The 27,853-nt window shown below is 51.9% G+C and overlaps 6 protein-coding genes across 7 annotated transcripts; 2 read left to right on the top strand and 4 right to left on the bottom strand.

Annotated features, from left to right (window-relative positions):
* The first annotated feature begins 662 nt into the window (after positions 1-662).
* LOC311362822 (uncharacterized protein) lies at positions 663-3,930 on the top strand. Its single transcript, XM_084482706.1, has 6 exons — positions 663-678; positions 771-799; positions 2,020-2,123; positions 2,427-2,576; positions 2,680-2,797; positions 2,964-3,930. Exons 3-6 carry the CDS (start codon positions 2,074-2,076, stop codon positions 3,057-3,059), a joined length of 414 nt encoding a protein of 137 aa, XP_084338832.1. The 5' UTR covers positions 663-678; positions 771-799; positions 2,020-2,073; the 3' UTR covers positions 3,060-3,930.
* Positions 3,931-4,275: 345 nt separating this feature from the next.
* mcat (malonyl CoA:ACP acyltransferase (mitochondrial)) lies at positions 4,276-6,831 on the bottom strand (the record flags this gene model as incomplete). Its single annotated transcript, XM_084483320.1, has 5 exons — positions 6,287-6,831; positions 6,002-6,089; positions 5,374-5,591; positions 4,796-4,933; positions 4,276-4,557 (listed from the first exon to the last, which is right to left on the bottom strand). The coding sequence occupies exons 1-5, from the start codon at positions 6,713-6,715 to the stop codon at positions 4,276-4,278; spliced, it is 1,155 nt and encodes a 384-aa protein (XP_084339446.1). The 5' UTR covers positions 6,716-6,831.
* A 204-nt stretch (positions 6,832-7,035) lies between these two features.
* LOC311362815 (differentially expressed in FDCP 6 homolog) lies at positions 7,036-13,671 on the bottom strand. Of its 2 annotated transcripts, none has more exons than XM_084482697.1 (13): positions 13,509-13,671; positions 13,081-13,421; positions 12,033-12,173; positions 11,508-11,690; positions 11,061-11,291; positions 10,436-10,582; positions 9,933-10,041; positions 9,466-9,677; positions 9,102-9,209; positions 8,832-8,998; positions 8,346-8,598; positions 7,942-8,032; positions 7,036-7,505 (listed from the first exon to the last, which is right to left on the bottom strand). In XM_084482697.1, exons 2-13 carry the CDS (start codon positions 13,174-13,176, stop codon positions 7,309-7,311), a joined length of 1,935 nt encoding a protein of 644 aa, XP_084338823.1. In that variant the 5' UTR covers positions 13,177-13,421; positions 13,509-13,671; the 3' UTR covers positions 7,036-7,308. The 2 variants fall into 2 exon arrangements, with proteins under 2 accessions (XP_084338823.1, XP_084338824.1); XM_084482698.1 differs by having other exon boundaries at positions 13,081-13,215.
* A 1,786-nt stretch (positions 13,672-15,457) lies between these two features.
* LOC311363374 (tetraspanin-7-like) lies at positions 15,458-16,793 on the bottom strand (the record flags this gene model as incomplete). Its single annotated transcript, XM_084483319.1, has 1 exon — positions 15,458-16,793. The coding sequence occupies exon 1, from the start codon at positions 16,652-16,654 to the stop codon at positions 15,458-15,460; it is 1,197 nt and encodes a 398-aa protein (XP_084339445.1). The 5' UTR covers positions 16,655-16,793.
* A 1,604-nt stretch (positions 16,794-18,397) lies between these two features.
* Positions 18,398-24,522, bottom strand: LOC311362971 (uncharacterized protein). The gene is made up of 9 exons (XM_084482883.1): positions 24,385-24,522; positions 23,684-23,880; positions 23,470-23,571; positions 22,902-22,997; positions 22,505-22,615; positions 22,135-22,252; positions 21,136-21,919; positions 20,810-20,868; positions 18,398-20,611 (listed from the first exon to the last, which is right to left on the bottom strand). The coding sequence occupies exons 1-9, from the start codon at positions 24,416-24,418 to the stop codon at positions 19,068-19,070; spliced, it is 3,045 nt and encodes a 1,014-aa protein (XP_084339009.1). The 5' UTR covers positions 24,419-24,522; the 3' UTR covers positions 18,398-19,067.
* A 443-nt stretch (positions 24,523-24,965) lies between these two features.
* LOC311363482 (WASH complex subunit 3-like) lies at positions 24,966-27,512 on the top strand. Its single transcript, XM_084483432.1, is given in 8 exon segments — positions 24,966-25,132; positions 25,579-25,677; positions 25,779-25,844; positions 25,965-26,019; positions 26,022-26,113; positions 26,260-26,370; positions 26,654-26,718; positions 26,844-27,512. Coding segments are annotated over 8 exon segments (651 nt in total). The 5' UTR covers positions 24,966-25,081; the 3' UTR covers positions 26,956-27,512.
* Positions 27,513-27,853: the final 341 nt, after the last annotated feature.

Raw genomic sequence — 27,853 nt, 5'->3', positions numbered from 1 at the left:
AAAAGCTCGCATACCATCGGATGGTCCCGCTATGTTTTGTGAGAGTGTGCGGTTGTAGTTGCACACCTGACGGATTGAAATATATAAATACTGCTGAATGACCAGAAAGAGGTCGACGGGGAGGCTGTATATCTTCCGGTTAGATAGCCTAGCAACCGGAGACGCAGTGACGTCATGCGGGATGCTGAGCGTCTCCTCACTACTAGGGGCCACTAGGGGCCACCTCGGTCCAACTCCCCAATATCCATGTTTTGCGCGACACGGTGATACAAATAAGTTGTTATACACACCTCACACCAAGCTAGATCCCCAAGCTGTAATATATGGTCATGGTGAGTATCCTTTGCTGCACAGGTATATATGAGTGTTGTGCAGCGTCTTCGTGGCTGGGGTGTTTCCAGTGCCCCCCGGTGGTCGGTCTCCGTGGTGTTTCTAGCGCCCGATGGTGATCGGTCTCCGTGGCTGTGGTGTTTCCAGCGCCCCCTGGTGGTTGGTCTCCGTGGTGTTTCTAGCGCCTCCCGGTGGTTGGTCTCCGTGGTGTTTCTAGCGCCCCCCGGTGGTCGGTCTCCGTGGTGTTTCCAGCGCCCCTTGGTGGCCGCTCGGTAGACCTGCACTCAGAGGAGGGGCCACGATGATTCTGATAGTTACCTGAACGCGACGAGATTAAAGGACGCTGCTGTGAGTAGTCCACCGCAATCTTCGAAATAATTCATATTTATGGTTCATTCTTTAATAATATTACGTTAATAATGTTTCTGTGTTTTCTACAGGGCGGCGTCTACTTTAATCTACAAATAAGGTAAGTTTTAATTTCTATTGTGCACCTGTTCCTTTGTGCTCATGGTCGATGCGCTCATTACTGACATCTGGAACATATTCAACACTAATCAATATTATGCAGTGATAATACCACTGAATATTATAATGTAAAACATCATAACATTGAATATGACAGTAGCCTACTACAGTGTTTGATCTTCAGCCGACCTTCTGCTCTGAGAGATGACTTCATGCTTTGTTATGAAAACAACCCGTCACGTCAACAACAAACTGGCTTTCACTCTCACTGTTAGAGAGAGAGTTAGGAGTAAAACCAAACAAATACTTTGTTAGGCCTTCATATCGTTCATTGTGCAATCGTTCACAAAGAACATAAAACATTCAAGAACTATCACACATTAGGACAGAATACCTTTAATGGTATTCTGGTTAATATATTGAATGATTAATGGTGTTTTCGACGTATTTAAATTGTTTATCTTGGCTTAAGTCCTTTTTAAGGGGAGTGCGTTTTAACTTTTTAAAAGCATTCGTTGATGAAATATTTCAGTTGACGGGGAAAGCAGTTTGGTTCATTTGAGCTATGGAAATTAAATATTTGCATCGGGACTGGCCCTCCCGCGCGGACATGTTTACCAGAGGGAATCAGACACTTTACAACAGGATTCAGTCTGATGCTGGTCCAGTCCCGGAAACGAAACCATGTAGCACTATATATAAATAATAATAAATAAATATCCTTATAATAATAATAATAATCATAATATAAAAAAGAAAAACCCTATTGTTATTACCAAAATATTGAAACTCTTTGAAATGTTTAGGTGGTTATGACCAAACAGTTATGTAATCTAAAACAGTCCTTCTAAGCGTAACCTGTTTTTAATGGAGACGGGAACAGGAGAGGTTAGTGGGGCTGTCTGAGGGTTTATCAACCTGGAGGATCTCCAAGGCAACACACCTACGGTCTGTCTGCTCATGTGACGCGCTGTATTTACACAGTTCATAGGAGACAATGGTCATAACACATGGAGTCACGCACACGCACACGCGCACACACACACACACACACACACACACACACAGCTGTACTCACTGCTGCAGAGACAAAGCTTACCCACACACACAAACACACACTGAGGTACTACACTTCTGCTGAGACAAGGTGTAACCCACATGCAAACACACACTCAAACAGGTTGTAAACATGTTTTCAGTCGTCCAAATTGTGTCCAACAGACCAGGAGAACCAGGCTGACCAGACCCCTCGTGTTCCAGGCTGGACCTGTTGAGATGAACGTAGAGATGAACGCTGCCTCCGCCATGATCCAAGTCAAGTTCAGGTGCTGCCCTACGTTCTCACCACGTCGGCTCTGTGGAGGAACTGGTTCTTAAGCAATGTGGACAATAACAAACATCACCATATGACTTTGGCTGTAGGCTGCTGCTGTGCGTTTATGAGTCTATTTATAAATGCTTAATAATTAGTTTGAGTTCCTTTGTCGCCTGTGGGAATAAATTAAACCTATCGAGTGCTTCTGGCTTAAACCTGCAGTATGTCACTTCTCTACAGCAGCTATCAAAGGCGGCTAACGCGAAAAATGCACAGTGCAGCTTTAAGCAACATTCTGGTGTTTACTTCACAGAAACAACGACCGGGCCGCCCAGGTCATCGGGCGCCAGTTAGCACGCATTGGGGACCAACTGCACCGGAACCGGGCGGTGGGTCGTCCTGGTAACGGACGGCTGTCTCCGCTCCGCATGCTGAGACCGGCCCTGACCAGCACCCTCTACAGGTGAACAGGAGCATAGCACCCGGTCATGTGGGGGGGGGGGGGGGGGGGGGGGGAAGGAACCAATGGAGACGGGAGTGTAAACCTGTCCTCTCTCCTCCCCTAGGGACATCCAGAAGCAGCTGTGGGGGGTGCAGGGGGGGCTCTCCACCGCCCTGAAGGCCTGGCTCACCTCCGTCACCCCCACCCAGGGGCCTTTCAGAGCGGAGGCCTTGCCAGCCTGGGTAGGACACCCCTCTGATGGTTCACCACAAAGCTTGAGATCACAAAGATCACATCGTGATCGAGATCTACCTGCTACTTAATGACGTGATCAACACATACAGACTCAGTTCAAGTCCCTTGAGGTGACGCCTGAGCTGACTTATCCGTGTCCTCTTCTCTCCACAGGCAAACGTTGGCTGGATCAACAGCCTCCTGCTGACAGTGGCGCTGGTTGCCACGGCAAGCCTTTGCACTGCATTATGGGTAGAGTGGGAAGGCTAGTGGGCGGACCCTCAGAGCTCCTTATCTGCTCTTCATCTGTGTGCAGATGAAACAAGTGATTTTAATCCTTATTATTCATTATTATTATTAACCATCCTTTCCTTTGGCCATTTGCTTTTGCTTATTTTATTTTGTATTTTTAATACTAATTTAATGTTAAAATGAACCATGTGAATGACATCTCAGAAGTAGAGCCAAACTGAGGGGGTCATGACGATAAGAACAACACAGAAATATTAATATCACCCATCATAAACATAGAAACTGATTGATGAGTCAGATTTCTGAAAGAGTTCTGTTTGTAATATTGCACTGATTATACCCAGAAAACTTATGATATTAGACATTAGAATCCAACGGTTTGATACGTTTAGATCAGTGTTTCTCAACCTGCGGGTTGGGAGACCAACCGGAGACCATTACGCTTAAGCCATAGATATTTTATATTCATTTTTTATGAGGAAAAACAATTTAACAGGGTGAAAGGTGTCAGAAAAAGTCTTGCATACAAAGTGCCTAATGATTTGTAGCGAGCGATATGTAGCGAGTGACTTGTAATCACTTATTGTGGTATTTCACTGGATCAGCAATATTTCAGGGGATTGATGATTGGTGGGGGGGTTGCAAACATTCTGGGGCCATAAAAGGTTGGGAACCAGTTTTAGAAACTGATGCATTCTGAGTGTGAGGAGGCGGGGGCGATGTAGCTGGCTGTCATCAAGATGTCCAGCACCTTGTAGTGCGTCCAATGCTCTGATGAAACTGGTCTATGTGGGGTTAATGTTGGTTTATGTTCATGACTGTGGCTAGCCTGCAGCCTTTTTGTATGGAACGTCTTTTCCTGACATGAGAAATGGATTTTTTTTTTGTTATTTGCAACTGATGTGTAGCCTTGCTCATTACCAAAGGAAGCTGGACTTTCTCCTTCGGAATTAAAAAATGCTTATTCACAAATAAAGCTTTAAGAAAAAAAGTGACTGTTTCATTGATAAAAAATGGGATATTTAATTTAGTCACACACACACACATCTACACATGCGCCCTCAGCTAGAATTGAGTAGCACCAAGGGGAAATGACACACACACACACACACACACACACACACACACACACACACACACACACACACACACACACACACACACACACACACACACACACACACACACACACACACACCCCCCCCCCCCCTCACTCCCCCACTCCCCCACTCTCTCACTCCTCCTCGTTGTCGGGGGCGACCACGTCCACGTGCGTGTATGAGCGGTACGCCTTCAGGTTGCACCTCTGCAGCGCGGCGCCCAGCTGCCGGCCGGGCCCCACCTCGTAGGTCCGCGGGAAGCCCACGCCCTGCGTGCGCTCGTACACCTCGTGCAGCGTCTGCTCCCACTTGACGGGCGACGCCAGCTGCAGGGCCAGCTGCCTCCGCACGTGGCCCGCGTGCATGTAGCGCTTCCCGTCCACGTTGGAGTACACGTTGATCTCAGGCCGCCGCACCTGGGGGGGGGGGAGGGGGCGGGGGGCGGGGGCGGATAGTATAGGTGATGTAGGATAATGTATGCTATGTTATGCATGCTGATATATACCAAGTTGTTAGCCACGCATATGCTAAAGTAGTGTCACATTTTTTTTAATAAATCCCTTTTGAACTTGATCAAATAAATGCTTTTGAACGAGTATTTTTGGGCATCTGTAAAAGGTAATGGACTGAAGTGAGCGACAGGGGGCGCCATACCTCCACCTGCCGGAGCACGTCTCTGAGCGGCTCGCAGGCCGACTCCATCAGCGGCGTGTGGAAGGCCCCGCCCACCGGCAGCGGGCTGCAGCGGGCGAAGTGGAGCCGCCGGGAGTTCTGCTGCAGGAAGTCCAGCGCCTGGGAGAGAAACACGCGGGGACGGGGACGGTCATAAGGAGGTCAACTCAACTGACGTGATGCCAAATAGTGGGGTTATGGGTAAATATCACATCCGTTGTAGCAAGAGGACAATGTTCACTCTCATGTTTAATTCATGATTTCAAATTCTTCCTCTTACCCCTCAACGAATAACTAAACACAAGTAAACACAAGAGAAAAGTAAGTGGTAATGTGCCACGGTTATTGCTGTTCTGATACAGGTTGTTGGGTTCACTGCTCTTTACCGTGGCGTTACTTGTGCCCGCTGATAAAATGTACGTTCATGTGTCTTCGTGAGCTGCTTGTGTTTGGTTTCTCTCGGCTTAGCGTTACTACCCGAGATTAAAGTTCAGCTGCATTCATAGAGGGTTCCAATGTGGGTGGGGCAGCGGAACCCAAATCCGGCTATAAATCCCTACCTGCTGGTGGCCAGCGATGACCCGGCCGTCGGGGAACAGGAAGCTGGCCACGCTGCAGACGGGCCGGTCCAGCCCCAGGCCCCGGCAGTGCTCCTGGGCCTGGAGGCAGGCCTGGCGGTACTGGGCCTGGGGGCGGCCCAGCACAGACAGCATGCCACCGGCCGCACGCTCCGACGCCGCCTGCATGGCCTCCGCCCGCACCTTCACCACGTACAGCGCTGAGGGGAGACAGCACCGCGGTCAGCCGGCGGCCCGCTCCTCCAGAGAGCTGGTGTCACTGCTCTGCTGTCCTGGAGGAGGTCTCTCCCTGCAGCTCCTCGTCTGGCTCCAACTCCCCCTCTCTAACACTCCCTAGATTTTCACCTCTATCTCCCCCCTCTCTCTCTCTCCCTCTCTATCGCCCCCCTCTCTCTCCCTCTCTATCGCCCCCCTCTCTCTCCATCTCCCCCCCCCCCCCCCCCCCATCTCTACCACTCCCTAGATCTTCACCTCCATCTAACCCTTTCCCCCATTCTCCCCTTCTCTCCATCCACGACTCTCACTGCCACCATCTCTCTCATCTTCTCTCTCGGTGTCACCTTCTCTCTCTAACCTTCCCTCTCCTCATTATTTGTTCCGCCGCGCTAACCTTCGGCGAAGTCCATCGCTCCAGAGAAGACGAGGGCGGCGAACTCTCCGACGCTGAAGCCGGCGGCCGCGACGCACGTCTCCACGGCCTTCAGGAACAACGGGAATGAGGAGAGGAACGGGTGAGGTCAACATGAACCTGTTTGAGGTCAACATGAACCTGTTTGAGGTCAACATTTACCTGGTTGATGACCATATATTATTATTACTATGATATATATGACCATGTACATTATTATAATGGACCGGGTCCACAACAGTGTGTCTGGGGGACCGGGTCCGGTACCTTGGGGTTCTCGTGGTTGAGCCGCTCCACGGCGGCCAGTGACGTTACGAACACGGCGGGCTGGCAGTGCACGGTGCGCGTCAGCTGGTCCTCGGGGCCCCGCAGGCAGAGGGACAGCAGGTCGTAGCCCAGGATCTGCTCCGCGGCCGAGAACATCTCCTTCACCTTGGGGTACTTCAGGAGGCCTCGGCCCATCCCCACGAACTGGCTCCCCTGTCCGGGGAACAGGAACACCGAACTCTCCCCGGGGGTCCTGCTGGGTCTGCGCTCTCGGGCCGACCCCGTCTCCTCTGGAGGGCTGAAGGTCGGCGGGCCAGACCCGTCCTGGGACCCGGGTCTGGACCCGTCCTGGGGGGTCCTGGGGGGTCTAGACGACCATTGTCGCGTAAAGAGCGCCCCGCTCCCACCCCTGGACCACAGTATTCTCATGTTCTGAGTCGATTCAGTTCGGTCTTAATCCGTAACAACAAAGTGAATTTCCAGAAGTTGACATCCGGTTCATATAATCAGAGATAAATACAAACAACCGTCCGGCGTGAGGGGTTCAAGGGGGCCGCCATCTTGTTTTGGTGGAGTATTTTTCTTCCGGGTTCATGACCCTAAAGGTTTAGATTGGTCCTCCACTGCCCTCTGCAGGTCATGGACAGCATCGAGGAAACCTCTTAAATGCTCGAAAATGTCCATAACATTTAAATAGAGTTGAATCAATTATAGATCTGAACTTTTCTTAATAAATTATCAGCCAATCGGGCACAATTATTGTTATTATCAAGCCAGAAACCTTAATGTAGAATTGTTCAATGCAGTTTATTTCTTAAAATGTTTTCTGACTGAAATTCACACAGCATGCCTAGTCGAAAACTCTCACAAACATATAAATATATTGAATCACTTTTGTACCATTTCGTTTTATTATGCTTATTGCTCTATTTATTCCATGTTCTTAATTAAATAAACATGTAATGCGTTGATCATTTCTGTGTGTTTTTTCTGTATTTATAATTTAATCATCCTCCATCCAATCAGCTTTGACCCTTAGCAGTGTCATCCAAGCCCTCTGATTGGCCGACTGTGTCCGTGTGCTCGTCCAATCCCTGAGGTTCTGGGGGCAGGCTCCCGGCCCTGCTCTTGTACTTGGAGATGAACTCTGTGCTGGCCAGAGCTCCCTCCTTCTTGGGACACATGTTCAACTTTGTTGTCATGCGACGTTCGATTCGATCTGAAGATAGAAAACATCAGACGTCAGTGAAAGTGTGTTTGACTTTTTTCCAGGGAGGAGAATCGAGCCTCATTCTCAACGTGTAGACGTGTTGGTGAGTCCACCGCCTCCCTGCTGGTGAGCAACAGGTCTGACCGACCTGCTGGTCACTGACTCTCTGACTCACTAAGTCAGATATTTTGAATAATTGTATTTAAAAAGGTAAAATACTATAATACTATAGTATAACATATTTTTGTTCTTATTAATGTCCTTTATTAATTAGAATGACTCATGCTGTTTCTTCCTCATTCCCTGTCTGGGGTAGATGATAGATATAAACTTTATTTATCCCTAGGGGAAATTCAGGAAGGGTGAAGGAGTCCATCTTATTGCGTCTGAAATTATCGCCTCAGACAGGAGACCCAGAGGTCAGAGGTCAGAGGTCAGAGGCTACCTCCAGGAGTGATGGGGGTCATGAGCCGGTTGAGCTGCACGTTCCAGTGGCGGACGTGTTGGCTCGCATTCCTCAACTTCTCCTGGACCTCCTGGAGAGAGAGAGAGAGAGCGAGAGAGAGAGAGAGAGAGAGAGCGAGAACGAGAGAATGAGAGAAAGAGAGAATGAGAGAACAAGAGAAAGGAGAGGGAGAGAGAGAGAGCGATGAAGATAGCGGTAGAAGGGAGAGTGAGAGGTAGAGGATGATGATAGAGAGAAACATTCATACATTCATAGAGAAGAAGCGAAGAGAGACGTACATTTAAGTGATCCACATTATATCACAGCTCCTGATGAATATAACGGTAACCTTGGTAACCGTGGTCGTTGACATTAGGTTGATGTCTTCCTCAAAAACCCTTTACCTCCAGGTGCTGGCGACTCCTCTGGCGCGACTCCCTCAGGTCCTGCAGCTCCTGGGAGGCGCAGTCCAGAGCCGAGGAGGGGCTTGGCTCATCCTCCTCCACCCTCTCCTCCTCCTCCTTCTTAACCTCCTCCTCCCCCTCCCCCCCACCTCCTCCTGGCCCCTCCTCTCCGGGCGGGAGACCCCGTTGGGCTCGCTGCTGCTCCTGCAGGAGCTGGCACTGGCGGGACTTCTCCTCTTCTGCCTCCAGGAACCTGAAGAAGAGGAGGAGGAGGAGGAGGTGGAGGAGAGGGAGGAGGAGGAGGAGGAGGAGAGGGAGCAGGAGGAGGAGGAGAGGGAGGGGGAGGAGGAGGAGGAGGGGGTGGAGAGGGAGGAGGAAGAGGAGCGGGAGTGAGATCCAAACCTGCTCCTGGGAAGGACTACTTTATTCTACACAGCATCAAACCACTGTGTGCGCGTGCGTGTGTGCGTGTCTCTGTGCGTGTACCTCTGCAGCTCCTCCCTGGCCCCCTCCTCCTCCCGGTCGGCCTGGATCTCCTCCTGCAGTGCGGCTTCTAGCCTCCGCTGCGTCTCCTCCAGCTCCTCGATCCTCCTCCTCTGCTGCTGCGCCTCCTGCTCCTTCTGATCCATCTCCACCTGCATGCTGTCCCTCATCTACACACACACACACACACACACACACACACACACACATGTACACAAAGCATTTTATGTACAGGTGAGCCAGGATGTGTACAGGTGGACTACTGAGACTCACCATCTGCGCCTCCTTCAGCTGTCTCTCCAGCTCCCTCTGCACCTCCAGCTGCCGGCTCCTCTCGTCCTCCTCTGCATCTCTTCTGCGAGTCTCCTGTTCACGTGCCAGCTGAGGATGAGGAAGAAGAACACTTAGAACTTTTAATTCAGCTTAAAAACTTCTTAATAACTTTTAATATACTCTCACACTTCTTACTAACTTAAATGTACTCTCACACTTCTTATTACATTAAATATACGCACATACTGTTTCTTCAGTTGATAACATCCTGTTTATTCAGTTGATCCTTAAACCATCATAACAGCCTTCTCCTACTGGTACAGGCCAGGTAAGTCCCGCCCCCTGCCCCCGACCCCTCCCTCACCTGGATGATGCTGTCTATCTGTTGGTTGTGTCGCTCCCTATCCTCGTCCGTCTCCTGGTAATTGGAGTCATCTGATTGGCCGCTGAGGGTGCTGCTGTTGCTGAGGTTGCGTTCCCGTTGGCTGCGCTCTCTCTGGACCCGCCTCTTCAGCTTCAGCTCCTCGTGCAGAGAAGACTTCCCCTCCCCCAGCAGACGGAGTGCTGTCTGCAGGGCTGCACACATGCACACACACGCACAAAACACAAACACACATGCACGCACGCACGCACACACACACACACACACACACACACACACGCACGCACGCACGCACACGCACACCAACACACACCCATATATAAACATACATACATACAAATACACACACACCCATATACATATACAGTGGAATATTACAATAAACCAGTACCAAGTGGGACAGTAAATCAGTAGCAGTGGGACAGTAAACCAGTAGCAGTGGGACCCACCTTGGATCCACTCCACTTTGTGCCGCTGGTCCGAGGCGCTCATCTCGTAGGATTTATTCTGAGTCTTCACACACAGAAGACATCGCTTCCCCTCGCGGTCTGGGAGGGCCTGGGGAGGGGAGGATAGGAGATGAGGAGAGAGGAGAGAGGAGAGGAGGAGTAGAGAGGAGAGGAGGAGTAGAGAGGAGAGGAGGAGGAGAGAGAGGAGACAATGGGGAGAGGAGTGGAGAGGAGAGGAGAGGGCAGAAGAGAAGAGGAGAGGAGGAGAGGAAAGGAGGGGAGAGGAGAGAAGGAGAGGAAAACACAGCAGAGTTAGAGTAGATACCAGAGTAGAGTAGGTAAGGTGAGATTAGACACAGCACGGAGTAAAATCGAGTCGAGAACAGGAATAAAGGCTGACAGCCCACAGTAAGAGCTGCTGGTTCCACGCCTGTTGAGGCCCAAACTCTTCACTGCCGAAGTGTTGAAACCTCGGAGCAGGGAGTGAGAGCTGGGTGACTCACCTCCACCACGCACATCTTGTCCAGTAGGATCTCTCCTCGCTGGTTCGTCAGCTGCTCGCTGACGTAGTAGGCCACGGAGGAGGGCTTCAACACGAACCACCGCTCCGTCCAGTTCCGCCTCATGTGGCCTTTCTTCCACATGTAGCCCTGGGGCAGAGACACACAAGTTCTCCTCTCATCCAAAGCTGCTGGTCAGAGCCAGACTGAGTACAATGAGAGCATAGAACCCATGTTGGAGCGACTACTAAACAAGAGCTGCATCAGGTGTGGAGGACGGTTATGTTAAACTTTGGCTCTGCCCATGGGGGGCTGGTAGGGGTGCTCTTTTGTTTGCTGCCCCATTTTCTCCTGTTTTGTCGAGTTAGGAAGCGAGGCTGACCCTATGTTTTTTTGTTGTAATTAGAAAGACTATTTTTGTTTAAGGTAAGTCTGTTCTGTTTGTTATTTTGGCCCCTGATGTATAACTTCTTGATATTATTTTGAGTTTTGTCCCCTAGACTAGAGGGTCGTAACAGTCATGCACATCGGTGGTACTCATCCCAACACCATGCGGATGAAAGTGTCTGCTCACGTGACCGCACGTTATCTCAGCATCGTAACATCAGTATGTTGAAGGAGAGCTGACCATCTTCAGCACGCCGTGGTACATCTCCAGGAAGACCTCGTTGAGGGCCAGGCTGAAGGCCTCGCCGCTGGGGACCCTCAGCAGGTGTCCGGCCCCCAGATGCTCCAGGAACCGCCACACGGACAGGCCCTTCTCCCGCAATGATGCATCCTGGGACAGCAAGTCCTCCAGCGGCCGGCCGTCCCACTCCTGGCTCATCGCCACCGAGATCTTCTTCACCAGGTACTCCGCCTGCGCAGGTTAGCATGTATTTTTTAGCGTGCATATTGTAAAATTGGCGTGCATATTGTAATAATCATACTATGATGCATATTAAACAGTTTGAAAGGCACGCACACTTTAAGTAAGTCAAAGAATGCGTGCGCACACCCGCGTTATAAAATATATGTCCATGTGATCTCCCAGGCTCTGTATTTATATGATCTATTCACACAGCACAGATCCTACCTCCTCTGCCACCATGAGCAGGGGGTAGCGGTCTTCAGACAGCAGGTTGAACAGGCAGAAGAGCTTGAAGCTGTCTTTCTCGGACAACAGCGATCCCTGTGGCAGTGTCAGGTAGTTCTTCTTCCTCGTCATCATCCAGCACACATCGTCAAACTTCTCCTTGTCGAATGTTCCTTCTTTGACCTGGCAACCAGAGAAATGGTATTCAATCACTTTTGTTATAAAATCATGGAATCAAGACAATCAATCAAACTCGTATATTTCCACTAACAAGCCGACCGTTACTAATATTATTGATCACGACTATGCAGTTCTGCAAAATATATGAATAACACAAAAAAAATGACAGCACACATATAAATCTCAAGAGAACAAGAGTACAGGACATCAGAGAATCACTCAATGTTAACCAGCCCAGAGCCCTGGGGATGAGAGCCAGACCCAGAGACCCAGACCCAGGCTGAGACCCAGGGCTGAGACCCAGGGCTGAGACCCAGGGCTGAGACCCAGGCCGTCCCCTTGCACCTTGTCCAGGATGTAGGTGTTGAGGTAGGGCATGTAGCCGTGCTTGGACACGGGCCCATCGTCATCGTCCCTGAAGTGTTCCTCCAGCGCCACCGGGTCGTGGGGGAGGTTCAGCACTGTGTGCAGGTTGTGGGACAGAACCTGGAATACGGAGACCGGAAGTAAGGAAACAAACCAAAACATTCACAGAACATGGGACACAGAGACATGAAATAAGGGAATAAGTGAATAATTTATTATTAACATTTCGTCTGTTTGTCCTTTGTCTTTTTGGACAGTTTTTTTGGACAGTACGTGCACACACGTGCACGTACACGCACACGCGCGCACACACACACACACACACACACACACACACACACACACACACACACACACACACACACACACACACACACACACTTGTTCATTGGGGTGCCTGACAGGGCTCCACTAATCGGGGGCGAGGGGTAAACAAACCAAAACATTCAGTAGATTGCGCGACAGGACTGGGAAATTGGAACAAAAATATAAAAATATGTGAGTAGGCCTACAGTTATGCACACACACACACACACACACACACACACACACACACACACACACACACACACACAGACACACAGCCACACACACACACACACACACACACACACACACACACACACACAGGGGATCCTCTCGGGAACGAGCGTGTCTTGACGTGTGGGATTCCTCGGTAGGATTTCAGTACAAGTCCACACTGGTCAGACCCAGTCTATCCACCCCGCTGACTGGGGAACATTCGCTGTTCTTTTACAGAAAAGCGTAACACAAACCCAAGCCGGGCTCAGGTCGGGTTACAGGCCGTCAGAGAGGACTTTGACCCCCCCGCTGGCTTCACTGAACACCACAACTCACTCATAACACACCAGCCTCGAGTGTGTAGGCCTACACAAGATACACTAATCTAAATCCATCCCCCCGATATCCCAGGGCTGCTGAACGATACATTCTGCCTCAAGTGACGCGTTTTACGCAATGCTTTCATATTGACACAATTAACGAAAAGTTCTTGGCTATAATTTACCTTCAACTGCGATTTGGACACTTTGCCACACTTCTCCACATCCAGCGATGTGAAGGCATGCCAGATAGACTTCAGGAGCTCCGACTTGAGGTCCATGATCCCGGGAGGTCTGGAAGCTCCAAACTTACGCAGCGGCTGGAGAGAAGGTGAACATTATGGAACCACCAGTAGACAAAAGACGCTCGGCGGGCACACGTCCTACCCAAAGGGTCCAGAAGTAGTACAAACTTAAAAAAAGGAAGGAGTAGAGACGACGGTTTGTGTGTTGAATATTCGTAGTCCTCCGCAAATAGGAGTTATATTCGGGAACCCTTTTCTGCGTCTGTTACCACTGCGTAAATCTGCGTTGGAGGAAGGGAAGGAGAGCAGGGGAGGGGTGTAAGGTAGACTACAAGCTGCTCACTTAAGTGTTAGAATGGGTCACCTACCAGATGGGTTGAGAGGCTTAGTGAAGATACAATCAAACATGTGACAAAGAACTCCAGCAGGTTCGGTGAAGAAGGCGAATTGGTTCAGATCGGGTGAACGACAGAAGAGACCCCTGTTCCATGTAGGCTAATCGATCAGAATAATCAGGGCAGCCAATTGTGTAGCTGGCGTCATGGACTCATTTATCCACGACACACAAACATGGAAACTCAAAGCACATTAGAACAACTAAATTGTTAAATTTATCAACACATTCATTTTACATAATTAGAGGCCTAGGTAATAATCCAGAATAATCTGTGCTGAGATTCCCTTACTTGTTGTATGTGTGTGTGTGTGTGTGTGTGTGTGTGTGTGTGTGTGTGTGTTGTATTGTGTCTGTATTGTGTTGTGTCTGTGTGTGTCTGTATGTCTCTATAAACTCCCAGGCTCCCCCTCTATTCCGTTCCTCATCAGATAGGATCATCTCGGTCCAGCTGGGTCCAGTGATTCATTCATTATCATCTGTTTGGTGCGTCTGGAGAATATATGACCGTTGTGCTGGCATTTCTCAATAACAACATCATAAACCTGTTTTTAAATGTTCCTTTATAAACCATGAATCACGAGGCGTCAGTATAACTTCAGAGTGTCTTTCTAGATCAACTGAGAAACATCCTCTGCATCTCACACTAAAGGAGAAATTTCATTTAATCACATATTAATATCAAACCTGGTCACCACAAAGTCAAAGACATTTTTTTTGCTGTTCATTTTATTTATGCGGTTTGAAAACCATCAAGCCTCTACTGCTACTACGGCCACAAAGACAAACCTTCACTTGCATTTTCTATAATGAGACATTGATTTTGTTTCTGCGTTCGATCGATAAGATGTCATTTATATTATGTGTGTGTTTCATTCCCCCCCCCTCCCCCCCACAACACATTGTCATCATTCAATCCCAATCCTGATTGACTGTAGTCTGAGTTTAGATTTACAACAAACTAACCCTAAACAGGATTCATCAGGTGGACTGAGGACGAGGGTGTGCTGGATTGTAAAGTGGAGTTGGCTGGGGTGGGCGGTGCTATGCCTTCCCAGTTCAAAAGAACCCACTACAGAGTATATTCACATTACATACTTACCTCAACTAAACGATTGATAACATCTGAATGATAATGACAAGAGATTCATTATTACATATTAACGCAGACAGTACAGGTTGGTTCTATATGGGCGATATTATAACAATTTCATCATGCTTCTGTTATGAATGCCCCTATAATGTTCAGCTGGTTTGGTCATCACAAAGTTTCTCAGGAGCAGACACTTAAGAAGTTTTTACAGTTATGTCAATTCTGCTCCATTTCTAACAGTACGGCCTGAAGATGATGGTTCTCTGGGTCACATTTTATATCTTACAGCCTTTTTTACTACATTCAACACTTATTAACAAGACCACATCATACACACAATATATACACAATGAGAACATGCAACCTTGTGGTCTAAAACCCTCTTTGCTACATCAGCGGGCAACTTGACGATGGTGGAAATCTACCACAGAAACCAATTATTTTAAATTAGATTGTTTAAAGGAGCTTTATGTTCGATTTGAGAGCTCTGGAAAAGATCTGTTCTAGTATAACGTCTGTTGGGTATTCAGCACCTTAAACACTGTTCAAATAACAATTAAGCAATATTGTAATAATCAATAGTGCGTAGAATTGATTACCAAGCAGGATTCAGCAGAGACATTGGAATTCAAGAAAGGATGATCATTCTGTCGTCGGGCCAAGAGTTCGTCCGCCCCACTGTCTCACCCCACTGTCCAGAGGAACAGAGGACTCACCCACAGAGGACTCACCCACAGAGGACTCACCCCAGTGTCCAGAGGAGACAACTCACCCCCCTCTCCAGAGGAGGAGAGCTCAGAGGAGAGCTCGGTCGGTGGTGAAGCAGTGTTCTAGAGCCCCGGGGGTCCCGGTGGGAGTGGGCCCCCCCTGTGGAGGAGGGCCCCACCCCGGTGTAGCCTGGGGGCCAGCCGGTTGGCCAGCAGGCAGGCCAGGGCGATGCCCCCCACCTGGGTGAAGGCCAGGCCGAGGACGGAGGCCGCTATGTGGAACACGTTGTCGTTGACCACGCTGAACACCTTCCGGAAGCATCCGTGGGGGTGGATCCCCGCCGCCGCCGCCTCCGCCGGCTCCACCCCCTCCACGCCCCCCTCCCGCGCCGGGGGGAGGAGCCTGTTCCGGCAGCCCATGCGCCGGGCGCAGCAGCTGTCCGGCAGCGAGACCACGCCCGCGCCGCCGCCGCCGCCGCCGCCGGCCGTCGCGTTCCCGCCGAAGAAGGCGGCGTCCCGATTGGCCCAGTCGGACGCCAGCCAGTCCCGCCAGCCCTCGGCGCCGCAGCAGTCCAGGGCCCGCTGCAGGGAGTCCAGCGCGTCGGCGCGGCCGGCGTCCTCGCCGTACCGGGCCACCGCCCGCTGGAGCCCGCTGCGGAACCCGCCGGCAATGTCCTGGCGGTAGAACAGGCCGCACAGCCCGGCCGCCAGCCCGGCCGCCAGCGTCAGCAGCTGGAAGAACCCGTAGGCCCGCAGCACGCCGGGCAGCCCCGCCGCCACGCCCAGGCAGCCCAGGAAGCCCCAGGCGGTGACGGCGGCGCCGGCGGCCAGCAGCACCAGCGGGGCGTTGGGGTAGCGGTTGGACGACAGCAGCATGTAGTCGGCCAGCGAGAGCCGCGCCCACACGCCCAGCGTGAAGACCGCCAGCCCGGCCGCCCAGAACAGCCCGCTGAAGGCCAGCAGGCCCAGCCGCAGCAGGGGCCCCGCGCCCGGGGCCCGGCAGCACGGCGGGGGGCCCCGGGCCGGGGGCCGGAGGGGGGCCGGCGGGGGCGCCAGGGGGCCCTCGGGGGAGAACAGGGACAGCTGGGAGAGACGGAGCTGCAGCTCCCCCTGGTGGTCGGCGTGGCGGGGCGGGGGGTCCCGGCAGGGGGTGAGGAGGTAGCCCGGGATGGCGGAGGGCCTGCGGGGCACGGGCGGCGGGGGGGCGAGCAGGTCCCCGGGGCGCGGGGAGGAGAGTCTGCGCGCGGCCAGCTGCTCCGTCTCCCAGTCCAGGAGCCGGCGGCCGGGGCTCAGGGAGGCGTGCGGGAGTGGGGAGCTCATGGTGGACGCCCCGCTTTATCTACTCCCCTCCTCCCCTCCCTCGGTTGCTCCCTCGCTCCCTCCCTCCCTCTCGTATCCAATCTTCCTTCTCTTGCTCGAGTCCTCTCTCACTGTCTCTCTCCCTTCCTCTCTCTCGTTTTCTCCCTCCTCTACCGAACCCCCATGCCCCCTTCTTTATGACAGGCCGTTAACTCTCCAGAACCCCTCCTCCTCCTCCTCCTCCTCTCTTCCCCCCTCCCCCCTTCCTCCCCCCCCTCCTCCTCCCTCCTCCTCCTGAGACACCGTACCGTAAATCCTCCCGACTCTGGCCACTGGTCCTGTTGTTATCTCAGACCGCAGAAGCCGCCGTTGCTCCGATTTATTTATGGGTTTGTTTGGGCGTTCCTTCCACCTGCCTCCTCCTCTGCTCCTCCTCTGCTCCTCCTCGGCTCCGGTCCTCCTGAGCCGCAGCCTCTCCCTGCAGCGTTCTCCTCAGCGTTCTGCTCTGAGTTCTGCTCTGCAGCCCAGTGTCTGCTGGCTGTGGGCAGGAGGGTCCAGCCCGCCGACCCCCTCTCTCGGTCTGGAGGGTCGGCGGCGGTGGTGCACTTTGTTAGGGACATAAAAACATCTACAAAATAACTTTTATTAAACAAAAGGCAAAACACTTAAAAAACACTTTAAAAAGAATAGATGCATGAAGGCTTACAAACTATATAGTTATATATACAGTGTATATGATACATATAAAACCTCTATATACACACATACAGCATCCAGGCCAGCTGCTATAGACAATGCTATAGAGTGGGCTAAATATAGACGTCTATATTTGGCGTTTTAGGGTGTTTTCGTTAAGATGGCCTTTACCGTAGAATTAAGATGGACGTTTATTTCCAAGCCCTGGTTTATGGGTGTGGGTTTATGAGAGCTGCTGGAGTAAATGATCCATGCATGAGAATTAAAACTGGCCTTTTCTAGGAACCCAGGAAAGACCTTCTCAGAACTGGGATTCTACCACACTGGATTATCAATACATGAGGAATTAGGAAATTATTTAAATTGATTAAAAGTATGAGGAAAAACATTTCATATTTTTGAAGGAGGGTTAATACAAAAGCAAAGTAAAATTAAAATAATTTTCCTATTTAATAATTTGGAGATTGATGTAACTATTTGAATGTGGCGGTAGAGGTGAGATAAGGTCATGTGACCTTTAAATAGATACCTGAAAATAGACCTATTTATTTTTAAATGGATCAATAGACACGTTATTTTGCTCCATCAACACAGTTGTATTGCTCTCTAAAAATAGCAAACCAATTAGAAGAGGCGAAGGGAAGCCAGTGTAATCTCACGGTAACGGCACTCTAAGGTTCCCCTCATAAAACACCAACAACCTGCATCCATCAAGACCCCCTCTCCATCTTCTCACCCCCTCCAGACCCCCTCCATCTCCTCACCCCTCCAGACGCCCCCTCCATCTCCTCACCCTCCATCTCCTTACCCATCCAGATCCACCCTTCATCTCCTCACCCACCCCATCCTCTCCTTCATGCCCTCCTGGCAATTATATATTAGCATATTCATCACAGAGGAAGGCATTAGGAGCATGCTGGAAATTTACACCTTTACTGTTTACCAAAAAGAAATAAGACGAAAGATATTCAATTGTCGCAAAAGTGTTTTTCAAATGGGAATGTCCCAAAAGATCTTTCAAATGCGCAAGACAAAATGTTTCAGCAAGAAGTTCTGGGCTTCATGAATATATGATATCAGTATCAACACAGGGTCAGTGAGTCATCATAGAAGAGTTGCATGGAGACGGATTCAAACACTAAACCTGTAGATTGAGCAAAAATTACTTTTTAATGTAGTTAGTAATTATATTTACCAAGACAGGTTTGGAGGATGTTCAAACACCCTTCTGCCAAGGGGGCTGTATTTAATGCTACAAAAATAATAAAAATCAAATCAGACAAAAACAAATTAGACGGAAATCTAACGCCCCCCTGGCGTCATGCAGCAGCTTAACGAGGTCCGGTCAATCAATCACCGGTACTCAAGTGTCCATTTGATCAGCATGGCAATAATCAGAACTTTAACATCCCTGTTTGCCGTAACATGTCAACAGTAGTCATCACACCGTTTAGAGAGAGAGAGAGAGAGACGCTGGACACAGCACCCCCTGCTGTCCTAAGTCTGCAGACAGCGCCCCCTGCTGGCCTCAGTCTGCAGACAGCGCCCCCTACTGGCCTCAGTCTGCAGACAGCGCCCCCTACTGGCCTCAGTCTGCGGACAGCGCCCCCTACTGGCCTCAGTCTGCGGACAGCGCCCCCTACTGGCCTCAGTCTTCGGACGTTGCACCCTGCTGGCCTCAGTCTGCAGACAGCGCCCCCTGCTGGCCTCAGTCTTCAGACGTTGCACCCTGCTGGCCTCAGTCTGCCGACGGCGCCCCCTGCTGGCCGGCCGCATGCCCGTCCAGGTGTTTGGTCAGCCGGCCCTGCGAGGAGAAGCTCTTGCCGCACTGCTCGCAGCTCAGCCGCCAGGCCTTGGCGCCGGTGTGGCTGCGCTTGTGGCGGCCCAGCTCCGACGAGCTCTTGAACTTGAGCTGGCACACGCCGCAGGCGTAGGGCCGCTCCCCCGTGTGGATGCGCTGGTGCAGCTGGGCCTCGCCCAGCGTGAGGAAGGCCTTCCCGCAGTGGGAGCAGGGGAAGGGCCGCTCGCCGGTGTGGATGAGGTTGTGGCGCGTCAGGGCGTACAGCTTGGTGAAGCCCTTGCCGCAGTGCGTGCAGAGGTAGGGCCGCGCGCCCGTGTGCGACAGCACGTGCTCGCGCTGCGACCGCTTGCTCTTGAAGCGCTTGTCGCACTGGATGCACGCGTAGGGCTTGTCGTCCACGTGGGAGCGCTGGTGCTTGGACAGCTCGCCCTGCGACAGGAAGCCCCTGCCGCACTGCGAGCACAGGTAGGGCTTCTCGCCCGTGTGCATGCGCTCGTGCCGCGCCAGGATGGAGCCCAGCGTGAAGCGCTTGGGGCAGTGGGCGCACTGGAAGGGCCGCTGGCCGGCGTGCACCCGCAGGTGCTTGGCCAGCATGAAGCGCAGCGAGAAGCGCTTGCCGCACTGGGAGCACTGGTGCGGCCGCTCGCCCGTGTGCGTGGCCTGGTGCCGCTTCACGTCCGAGCGCCGCGTGTACGTCTTGTCGCAGTGCGTGCACTTGAACTGCCGCTTGGCGTGGTGGCTCTGGCGGTGCTGCGAGCGCGCCAGCATGGTGTCGAAGGCGTCGCCGCACTGCCGGCACGGGTAGCGCTGCCCGTCGCCGTGGCTGCGCCGGTGCTCCAGCAGCTCGTCGGCGGTGGTGTAGCTCCGGCCGCAGATGGAGCAGATCTGGGGCAGGCGGGTCTGGCCGGCGTGCGCCCCCCGGTGGTGGGCCGTGAGGCGGCGCAGGTTGCCGAAGGAGCTGCCGCAGAGCGTGCAGGCGAAGGCGACGGCGGCGCCGTGGTGCCGCGCCTCATGCTTGGCCAGGTCCCACGAGTGCTGGAAGGTGCGGTCGCAGTGCGAGCACCGGAACGGCCGCTCGCCCGTGTGCGTGAGCTGGTGGCGCCGCACGTCCGCCGTGCGCGTGAACGTCCGGCCGCACGTGCCGCAGGTCAGCGCCTTGCGGCGGCCCGTGGCCGGGGCGGGGTCGGCGTCGGGGTCCTCCGGCCGGTCGGGCTTCGCCTCCTTCCTGCCCGGCTCCGAGCCGCTGTGGGGGAGGACCTTGATGGAGGTGAAGATCTGGTCCGTGGCGCCGGGAGTGGGGACAAACTCCGCTCCGTCGCTCTTCGCCGCCATCAGCGCTCGGAACTCCTCGGCCGGGACGGACTGCATGTGGATGTGGGGCGGAGCGTTCTCCTCCTCCCCCTCCTCCTCCTCCCCTTCTCGGTGGTGGAACGGACACTGTGGACACGTGAAGATGATGGACACCTGCTCCCCGGAGTCGTCTAGGAAACGGTTAAAAAGGACAGAGAGAGGAACAATCAAGAGCTCTTAAAGGGGCCAAGTAGGGGAGATGGGAGGGGAGGTGGCCAGGTAGGGGGGGGAGGTAGGGGAGATGGGAGGGGAGGTGCCCAGGTAGGGGGGGGAGGTAGGGGAGATAGTAAGGGGGAAACGGCCAGGTATGGGGGGGGATGTTTACTTACCCGGGTTGAGGCCTTTGATGGCGATCACGGACGGCGCAATAGAAGCATCCACTTTTTTCCTGGTAGAGAAAACATGCGTTACATTCTCGTCTCTACAGCTGACCCATTTGACCCATTGATTGTGTCATGTGTCTGACATGTTATTTCGTAGCAGGTGTGGTCTTTCTCATGGATGCCTACAGGTTGAATGCAAACATGGGATCCGAACCAGCACCTTTGGGCTCGGAGATGAACACCTTTAGCAACACTATGCTAACCATCCCCCGCCCCATATCTAACAGTCAAAGTGTGCATCCATGCGGTCTGAGTAGAATGAGTGTTCTTACATTATCTGCTGTGAAGAGTTGTGCAGCTGTAGAACCTGCTGCCCGCCGGTCAGAGTCTCGATGTGGAGATGGCATGATGACGACCTGTCCGCGCCCCCCAGGGAAGGAGAGGGTGGGGGTTCAGAGAGCGGCTCCTCCTGGGGTGTTGACCCACAGCCCTCTTGGCCGGTACAGGTGGACTCGTTCGCTGGTACTAGTTCACCTCCGATGGATCCAGAACCGTCCTGGCTGTCAGAGGTTCCTGGCAGCAGGTGAGCATCAAGTGACCCTGGCTGCTCTTGGGGATCGATCAGCTCGGCACAGTGCTCGCTTCCGGCCTCCATCGTGACGGCCTCCTCTGCCTCATTCACAGGAAGGGCATTCAAGTTCATTTCTGGTACAAAAGTCACGGTCAGCGTTTCCAGTGCTGTGGCTACATCTCCCCCTTCTCCTTCCTCCGCCTTTTCTCCATCTACCCTCGCCTGCTCCTCCTCCTGCTGCTCCTCCTCCTGCGCCTCCTTGTCGTGGTCGCTCACCGCCGCGGAGGGGTCCTCCGTGTGGAAACAGATCTCCTCGGAGGTCTCCACCAGGTCTCCGCTGACCTCCGTCGCCCCCAGCTCCACCTCCACCTCGTACACCGTCACCATGCTGTACTGGTCCGGCTCCACGTAGGCCAGGGGGTTCACCAGGTGGGCGTAGTTGTGCATGGCCTCCAGGCCCACGGAGGGCGTCCGGCACACCTTCTGCGACGGAGGGATGGACATCGCAGAAAGGATGCAGCCTCCGATGGCCGACGACGGACCGCCTAGAGCCGCCATACAAGACAATGAATACAAATACACACAAATACAAGACAATGAATACAAATACACACAAATACAAGACAATGATCCACACCCATTGACATAACCTTCTGCTAACCCTTTTTTCAGTTGAGACCCTGGGATTGGGGGTGGGGGGGGGGGCTAGACTATATCATTATTGTAGTTTGCACATGGATCCATCGGGGGAGGGGCTTACACTGCGTCTTTAGGAGGCCAAGGTTCTTGTGGTGCTGGTGGATTTGGCTCAGATCGCCGCCCATGGTTGGCAGACAGTCATCAGCTGCACAGAGGTCAGAGTTCAGCCAGGCCGCCGTCTGGAAACCAAAACAGTCGGGTGAGACAGAATCCCCACGCCCACGTTCATCTTACAAATGGGATCCTACTGTTTTTCCTTGCAAATGTGATCAAATAATATTGTGTTGACATGTTGGTCCACCGGCCCCCTATACCCCCGACTGTCCCCCCAAGAGCCCAGACCCCCTAACGCCCCCCCCAGACCCCCGACAGCCCCCCCCACCCCCCCCCCCCCCCCCCCCCCCAGAACCATGACCGCCTAGGTGGTTCACCTGTTTGAGGTCTGGGACGGCAAAGACCTTTTCCAGCTTGGACAGCAGTTCCCACAGAAGGATATGCAACGCGCTGTCGTAACTCGAACCGTACTCTACCGGAAACACCTCCTGTGGGGTCAGAGCAGGTCAACGTTTGGATTAAAAACAAATGTCTCAGAGAAGGACGTGAAGGAACTGAAGTCAGATGTTAACTACTAGCTTCATTTTTTGTGCAAAGGATGTCAAAAGTTAGCAGTTGATGTCTTGATGACCTTTAAAACCTCTAAACTCTAGTTGGCAACAACAGAATGTACTGAAAATACATCTTTTTGTACAGAACTAGACCAGTACTGATGTCATGAACATCGTCTGTCCAGAAGAGGGCTAGTTTGGGGTTCTCTCCGGCCGTAAAGACCTGGAAGAAGTAGGCCCTCTCGGTCGGGTCTTTCAGCAGACTTTGGACCAGCGAGATGAACATGGACTCGGTCCTCTCCAGGTCTGCGTCCCGGGGCTGAGAGGAGAGGAGAGGAGGAGAGAGAGTAGAGAGGTGAGGAGTGAGGAGGAGAGGGGTGAGGAGGAGAGAGGAGAGGGTCCATGAATAAACTGAGGAATATTTTTTCACCAGTCTTGGTGTCCATTTTATCATCTCTTTCTCAGAATCATCCAGTTTAGTTAACGTCATGAATGACGACAAACACCTTGATTACAAGTTATCAAAGTGATTCAGTTATTTGTTTTTCTTTGCTGAAGCGTTGCATGACAAGCAGCCCTGAAATAAAAATGTTGTCTTTAAATGATCTGAAGCAAACAAGCAACTAAACATTTCATGTCTAAAGTGTAAAAGCAAATGACACTAATTAGTTTATAAACCACTAAAACTATTAACTGATGGATAGCACAATTACGATCCCTCCCATTGTATTTATCCATTTCATCCAAACTGTTCTGAAGAAGGGTTTCCCCAGGGCTGGTTGAGCGCTCACCTCGGCGTAGGCAGAGGAGACCGGAAGCCTCTCCAGGTGGTTCTGGACGGCCTGGAGGTCCACGGCCCCTCGGACCGAGCCCTTACACAGCTCCAGGATCAGCTGAAAGAGAAACAGTCACTGAAGGACGTATCGAACGGACCGAGCCCTTACACTGCTCCAGGATCAGCTGAAACACAGACAGTCATAACCCACAGAATAACCTTAACCTTACCCTGGCTCGGAGCCCCAGGAGGAGCTGAGCTCTCTGCCGCTGCGTGAGGAGGCCGGGGAAAGCTTGGGTCAACATGAACACAAAGTCCTGGAGCTTGTCATAACTCAGAACATCTTTCCGCTTCGCCACCTGCCACATGGCCGCCGACAGCAACCTTAGGGGGGGGACGATGAGACGGAGACAGGACAGGGGGAGGCCTGGAGGGGGGCAGGGGTAGGGTTAGGAGAATATGGAGATATGTCCTATAAAAATGTACCCACAACCCAGTATTACCCATTACCCAGTACCCACTACCCAGTACCTACTGCCTAGTACCCACTACCTAGTATCTACTACCCACTAAGCACTACCTAGTACCCAGTACCTAGTACCCGCAACCTAGTACCCAGTACCCACTACCCAGTTCTCACTACCCAGTACCCACTAACCGCAACCTAGTACCCAGTACCCACTACCCAGTTCTCACTACCCAGTACCAACTACCCAGTTCCTACTACCCACTACCCAGTAACCTCTAACCAGTACCCAGGACCCAGAACCAGTCCAGGAAACCCACACAGATACCTCCCTGAGAACTAGATGTTCACCTTGTGGGATGATGTTCCTAAAGATGTCACTGAACTAAACTAATGGTCTGTTCTCCTTCTGCTGCTGAATCACTAAAACACATTAAGGTTCATTCATGTTTTAAACCGACCAACCGTTGGGGCTTTCTCCGGATCCATTCGCCTCCATTGCTGCAGAAGTCCAGTTTGAACTCTATATTTAAAACAATGTGATATTATTGTTATATTTCTTGGTTTCTTTCCTGCGCGCTTTCGACGCAAGCAGCGGATTCCTCAACTTTTCTTCCGCATTTCCTCTTTTCAAAGTAAAGGTTCAAATCACCGCTTCCGTTGTGCAGAACATGGGGGCTAAAAACCTTGAATAAACCAGGATTATTCACTGATAACCAGTGAACCCGATGGCAGTGATTAAAATAACCATGACTAAATTCGTTTATGTTATATCATCAACGAAAATGAAGAAATGTTCACAATATTCATAAGAAAACTAAACACAAAGCTAAATATATTGTTTTCGTATCCAGAGCCGATAACCAGACCAATAACCTAATACATTTCCCAAATAAGTAATCATTTTTGGTTGATAAATTAACACTTTAATTTAATTGTAGTCCCTGACATCCATCGTGTTGTCACTGGGACTTCAAAGCAAAAGTCCCCGGAGCGGCGGGGGTCCAGAGCGGCGGAGGCGGATGTGACGTCACAGACCCAGTGTGTGTCATGTGACAGACACACATGATGAAACATCTCAATAACGTCCCAATCACTTCTGAGATATTGTTGACGTCTAGAGCAGATTCCCCGTCATTGAGTCTCCGGTCCGAAACCCGCGATGGACGAGGACGGGCTGCCGATAGTGGGGTCGGGAGTGGACCTCACCAAGGTGGGGCTAACATATATAAATACAAACACAGTTAACAGGCTTAACGTGCATATACATACATACCAAGACATTCCAGACAACTTCTGACATTACAATAGGGGCTCTCAACAATAGTTTATTGTTGAGAGCACACCCGGAAATAAGCCTCAGGTAGAGAGTTCGTGAATGTTATTGTGCTGCTGCTCAGGTAGGGAGCTCTCGTTAATGAAAGTTATTGTGGTGCACCTCATGTGAAGAGCTGAAGGTTAGTCAACGTTATTCTGGTGCTCCTCAGGTAGAGAGCTGACAGGTTGGTGAATGTTATTCTGATGCTCCTCAGGTAGAGAGCTGACGGTTAGTGAACGTTATTGTGCTCCTCAGGTAGAGAGCTGACAGGTTGGTGAATGTTATTCTGATGCTCCTCAGGTAGAGAGCTGACGGTTAGTGAACGTTATTGTGCTCCTCAGGTCCCCGCCATCCAGCAGCGGCGCGTGGTGGCGCACCTCAATCAGTTCATCGTCCACACGGTGCGGTTCCTCAACCGCTTCTCCACTGTGTGTGAGGAGGTAGGTCCCGGTCAACAGCCCTCAGTGGGGGGGGGGGGGGGGAGAATCTCATAACACACCCGAGGAAGCCATGTCTAACTGTTTAAATGTGCTTTCTACAGAAACTCTCCAACATCTCTCTACGGATACAGCAGATTGAAACGACCCTGAGCATTCTGGAGGCCAAGGTGTGTTGATCTGTGACGCAGTGGCACTTCCTGTTTGGTGTCCGTTGGTGTGTGAGTGTATTCAGAGACGTGATGATGTGGGTGACCTGCGTGTTTACCTTCTCTCTGCACACCGTGTAGCTCTCCTCCATCCCCGGGTTGGACGATGTCACCATCGACTCCGTCACTCACCGGCCGCCGCTGCTGCTGCCGAGACGAATGGACTGACAGCCAATCAGAACCAGCAGCCTGGTGTCCCGGCCGCAGTGACGTCACTGCCACCTGCACAGGTAAATCCATCTGTCCCAGTCCCAAGGTGTTTCTGATTAATATATATCCAAAAATAGAAGTCTGGATAGTTTCCACCAATGTAGTCACATGGAAGTCAGTTGAACCTGTAACTGACATTAACCCTGCACCCCCCCTCCCTGGTTAGGTGAGTGGGCCCGTCGCTCCCCTGGAGCCGAAGCCAGACCCGGTGGCGGACAACGTGGTGACGGTGGCCAGAGACCCCCGCTACGCCCGCTACCTAAAGATGGTCCAAGTGGTGAGTTGCCAGATCCCCACTCATTCCCAGTATCACATCCCAGTATCACATCCCCCCCATCACACGAGGCACCCAGGTGTCCCTGAGCCACACACCCCTAACCTCTTCCTCCCTGAGGTTCTTCAGATGACCTGTCAATCTTAATCTGACCACGAGAGATCATCTGAGTGAAAAGGGGTATGACCCGCAGGTTCACGGATTCTGCTACTGTTAAAGAGCTTAATAATGGCTGTAGCTCTATGACCCAACATGTATAACCTACCATGTGTTGGTCCTCTCCCAGGGTGTCCCGGTCATGGCCATCAAAGCCAAGATGGTCCTGGAGGGTCTGGAGCCCAGCCTGCTGGAGTAAGCGCCTCTCAAAGCTCAAACCAACATGTGTCACACATTATAAACCGCTGGTCACACACACACACTGCACCGCTGTGACCGCATGTCCTGACCCGCATCCTCTCTTGTTTCCATTGCTACAGCACACCAGACGCCCCGGTGCCTGATGCAGGGCGGGGCCCAAGCGGGGGTCCAGGGATCGACCGAGACGAGGACGACGACAGCGGTGGCAGCGAGTCATCCTTCAGCGACTGACCCCCCCCCCCCGCTGCTCCTCCGTGGGGAACCCCTGCAGGTTCCACCCGCCCGCAGAAACCCAGTAGCGGGACAGGAAGTGACGGCAGTGCCTGAGAGGAAGTCACGAGGCACATGGTCCGCCAGTGATGGACTCGGGTCTGCTCACCGTGGAAACGCACCGTAGCTGCTGAAGGACGTCTCACGACGATGGAGTCTGTTGGACGTCGTTGGCCAGTCCTAGCTGCTGCATTCATGTCTAGCAACAGTTTGTTTTGTACTGGTGGTCATTTTATAGTCTCAATGCCTTTTTTTTAAATGAAACTGTCCTCTAGCCACTTGCTTATAGCAGGAGTCGTGATGCTCCAGTGAGTCTCTTCATGTCGGCTTTAATAAACCGTCCTCCGTGTTGTGGAAGGCTCGTTTCAGAGGGTCGGTCTGTCCAGACCGAGGTCCAAGGACACGGGATCTCCTCGACTGAGAGTGAAACGTTTCCAGTGTGTAAATAACTGGAAAGCCCTTTCATGTGTACAAATATTAACATTCATAATGTGCGTAATAAAGTCTTTCATAATTCATATGACAGTCCTTTATTATTTCTGATGGCAGTGATAAAATAAGAATTACACAACAAATACAGAAGAATACAGCATGATTTTTAGAAAATGACACACCCTCTATCATCCGGTATAATGAAAATTTCATCTTCATATGAAACTGCCATTTATGATATATTTTCTCTCTCTCTCTCTCTCTCTCTCTCTCTCTCTCTCTCTCTCTCTCTCTCTCTCTCTCTCTCTCTCTCTCTCTCTCTCTCTCTCTCTCTCTCTCTCTCTCTCTCTCTCTCTCTCTCTCTCTCTCTCTCTCTCTCTCTCTCTCTCTCTCTCTCTCTCTCTCTCTCTCTCTCTCTCTCTCTGGT

The sequence above is a fragment of the Micromesistius poutassou genome (genome assembly GCF_964030765.1).
Source record: "Micromesistius poutassou genome assembly, chromosome: 18".
In the NCBI taxonomy this organism is placed as follows: Eukaryota; Metazoa; Chordata; class Actinopteri; order Gadiformes; family Gadidae; genus Micromesistius; species Micromesistius poutassou.
The sequence above is the reverse complement of the archived record's forward strand: the minus strand, read 5'-3'. Positions and strand labels throughout refer to the sequence as shown.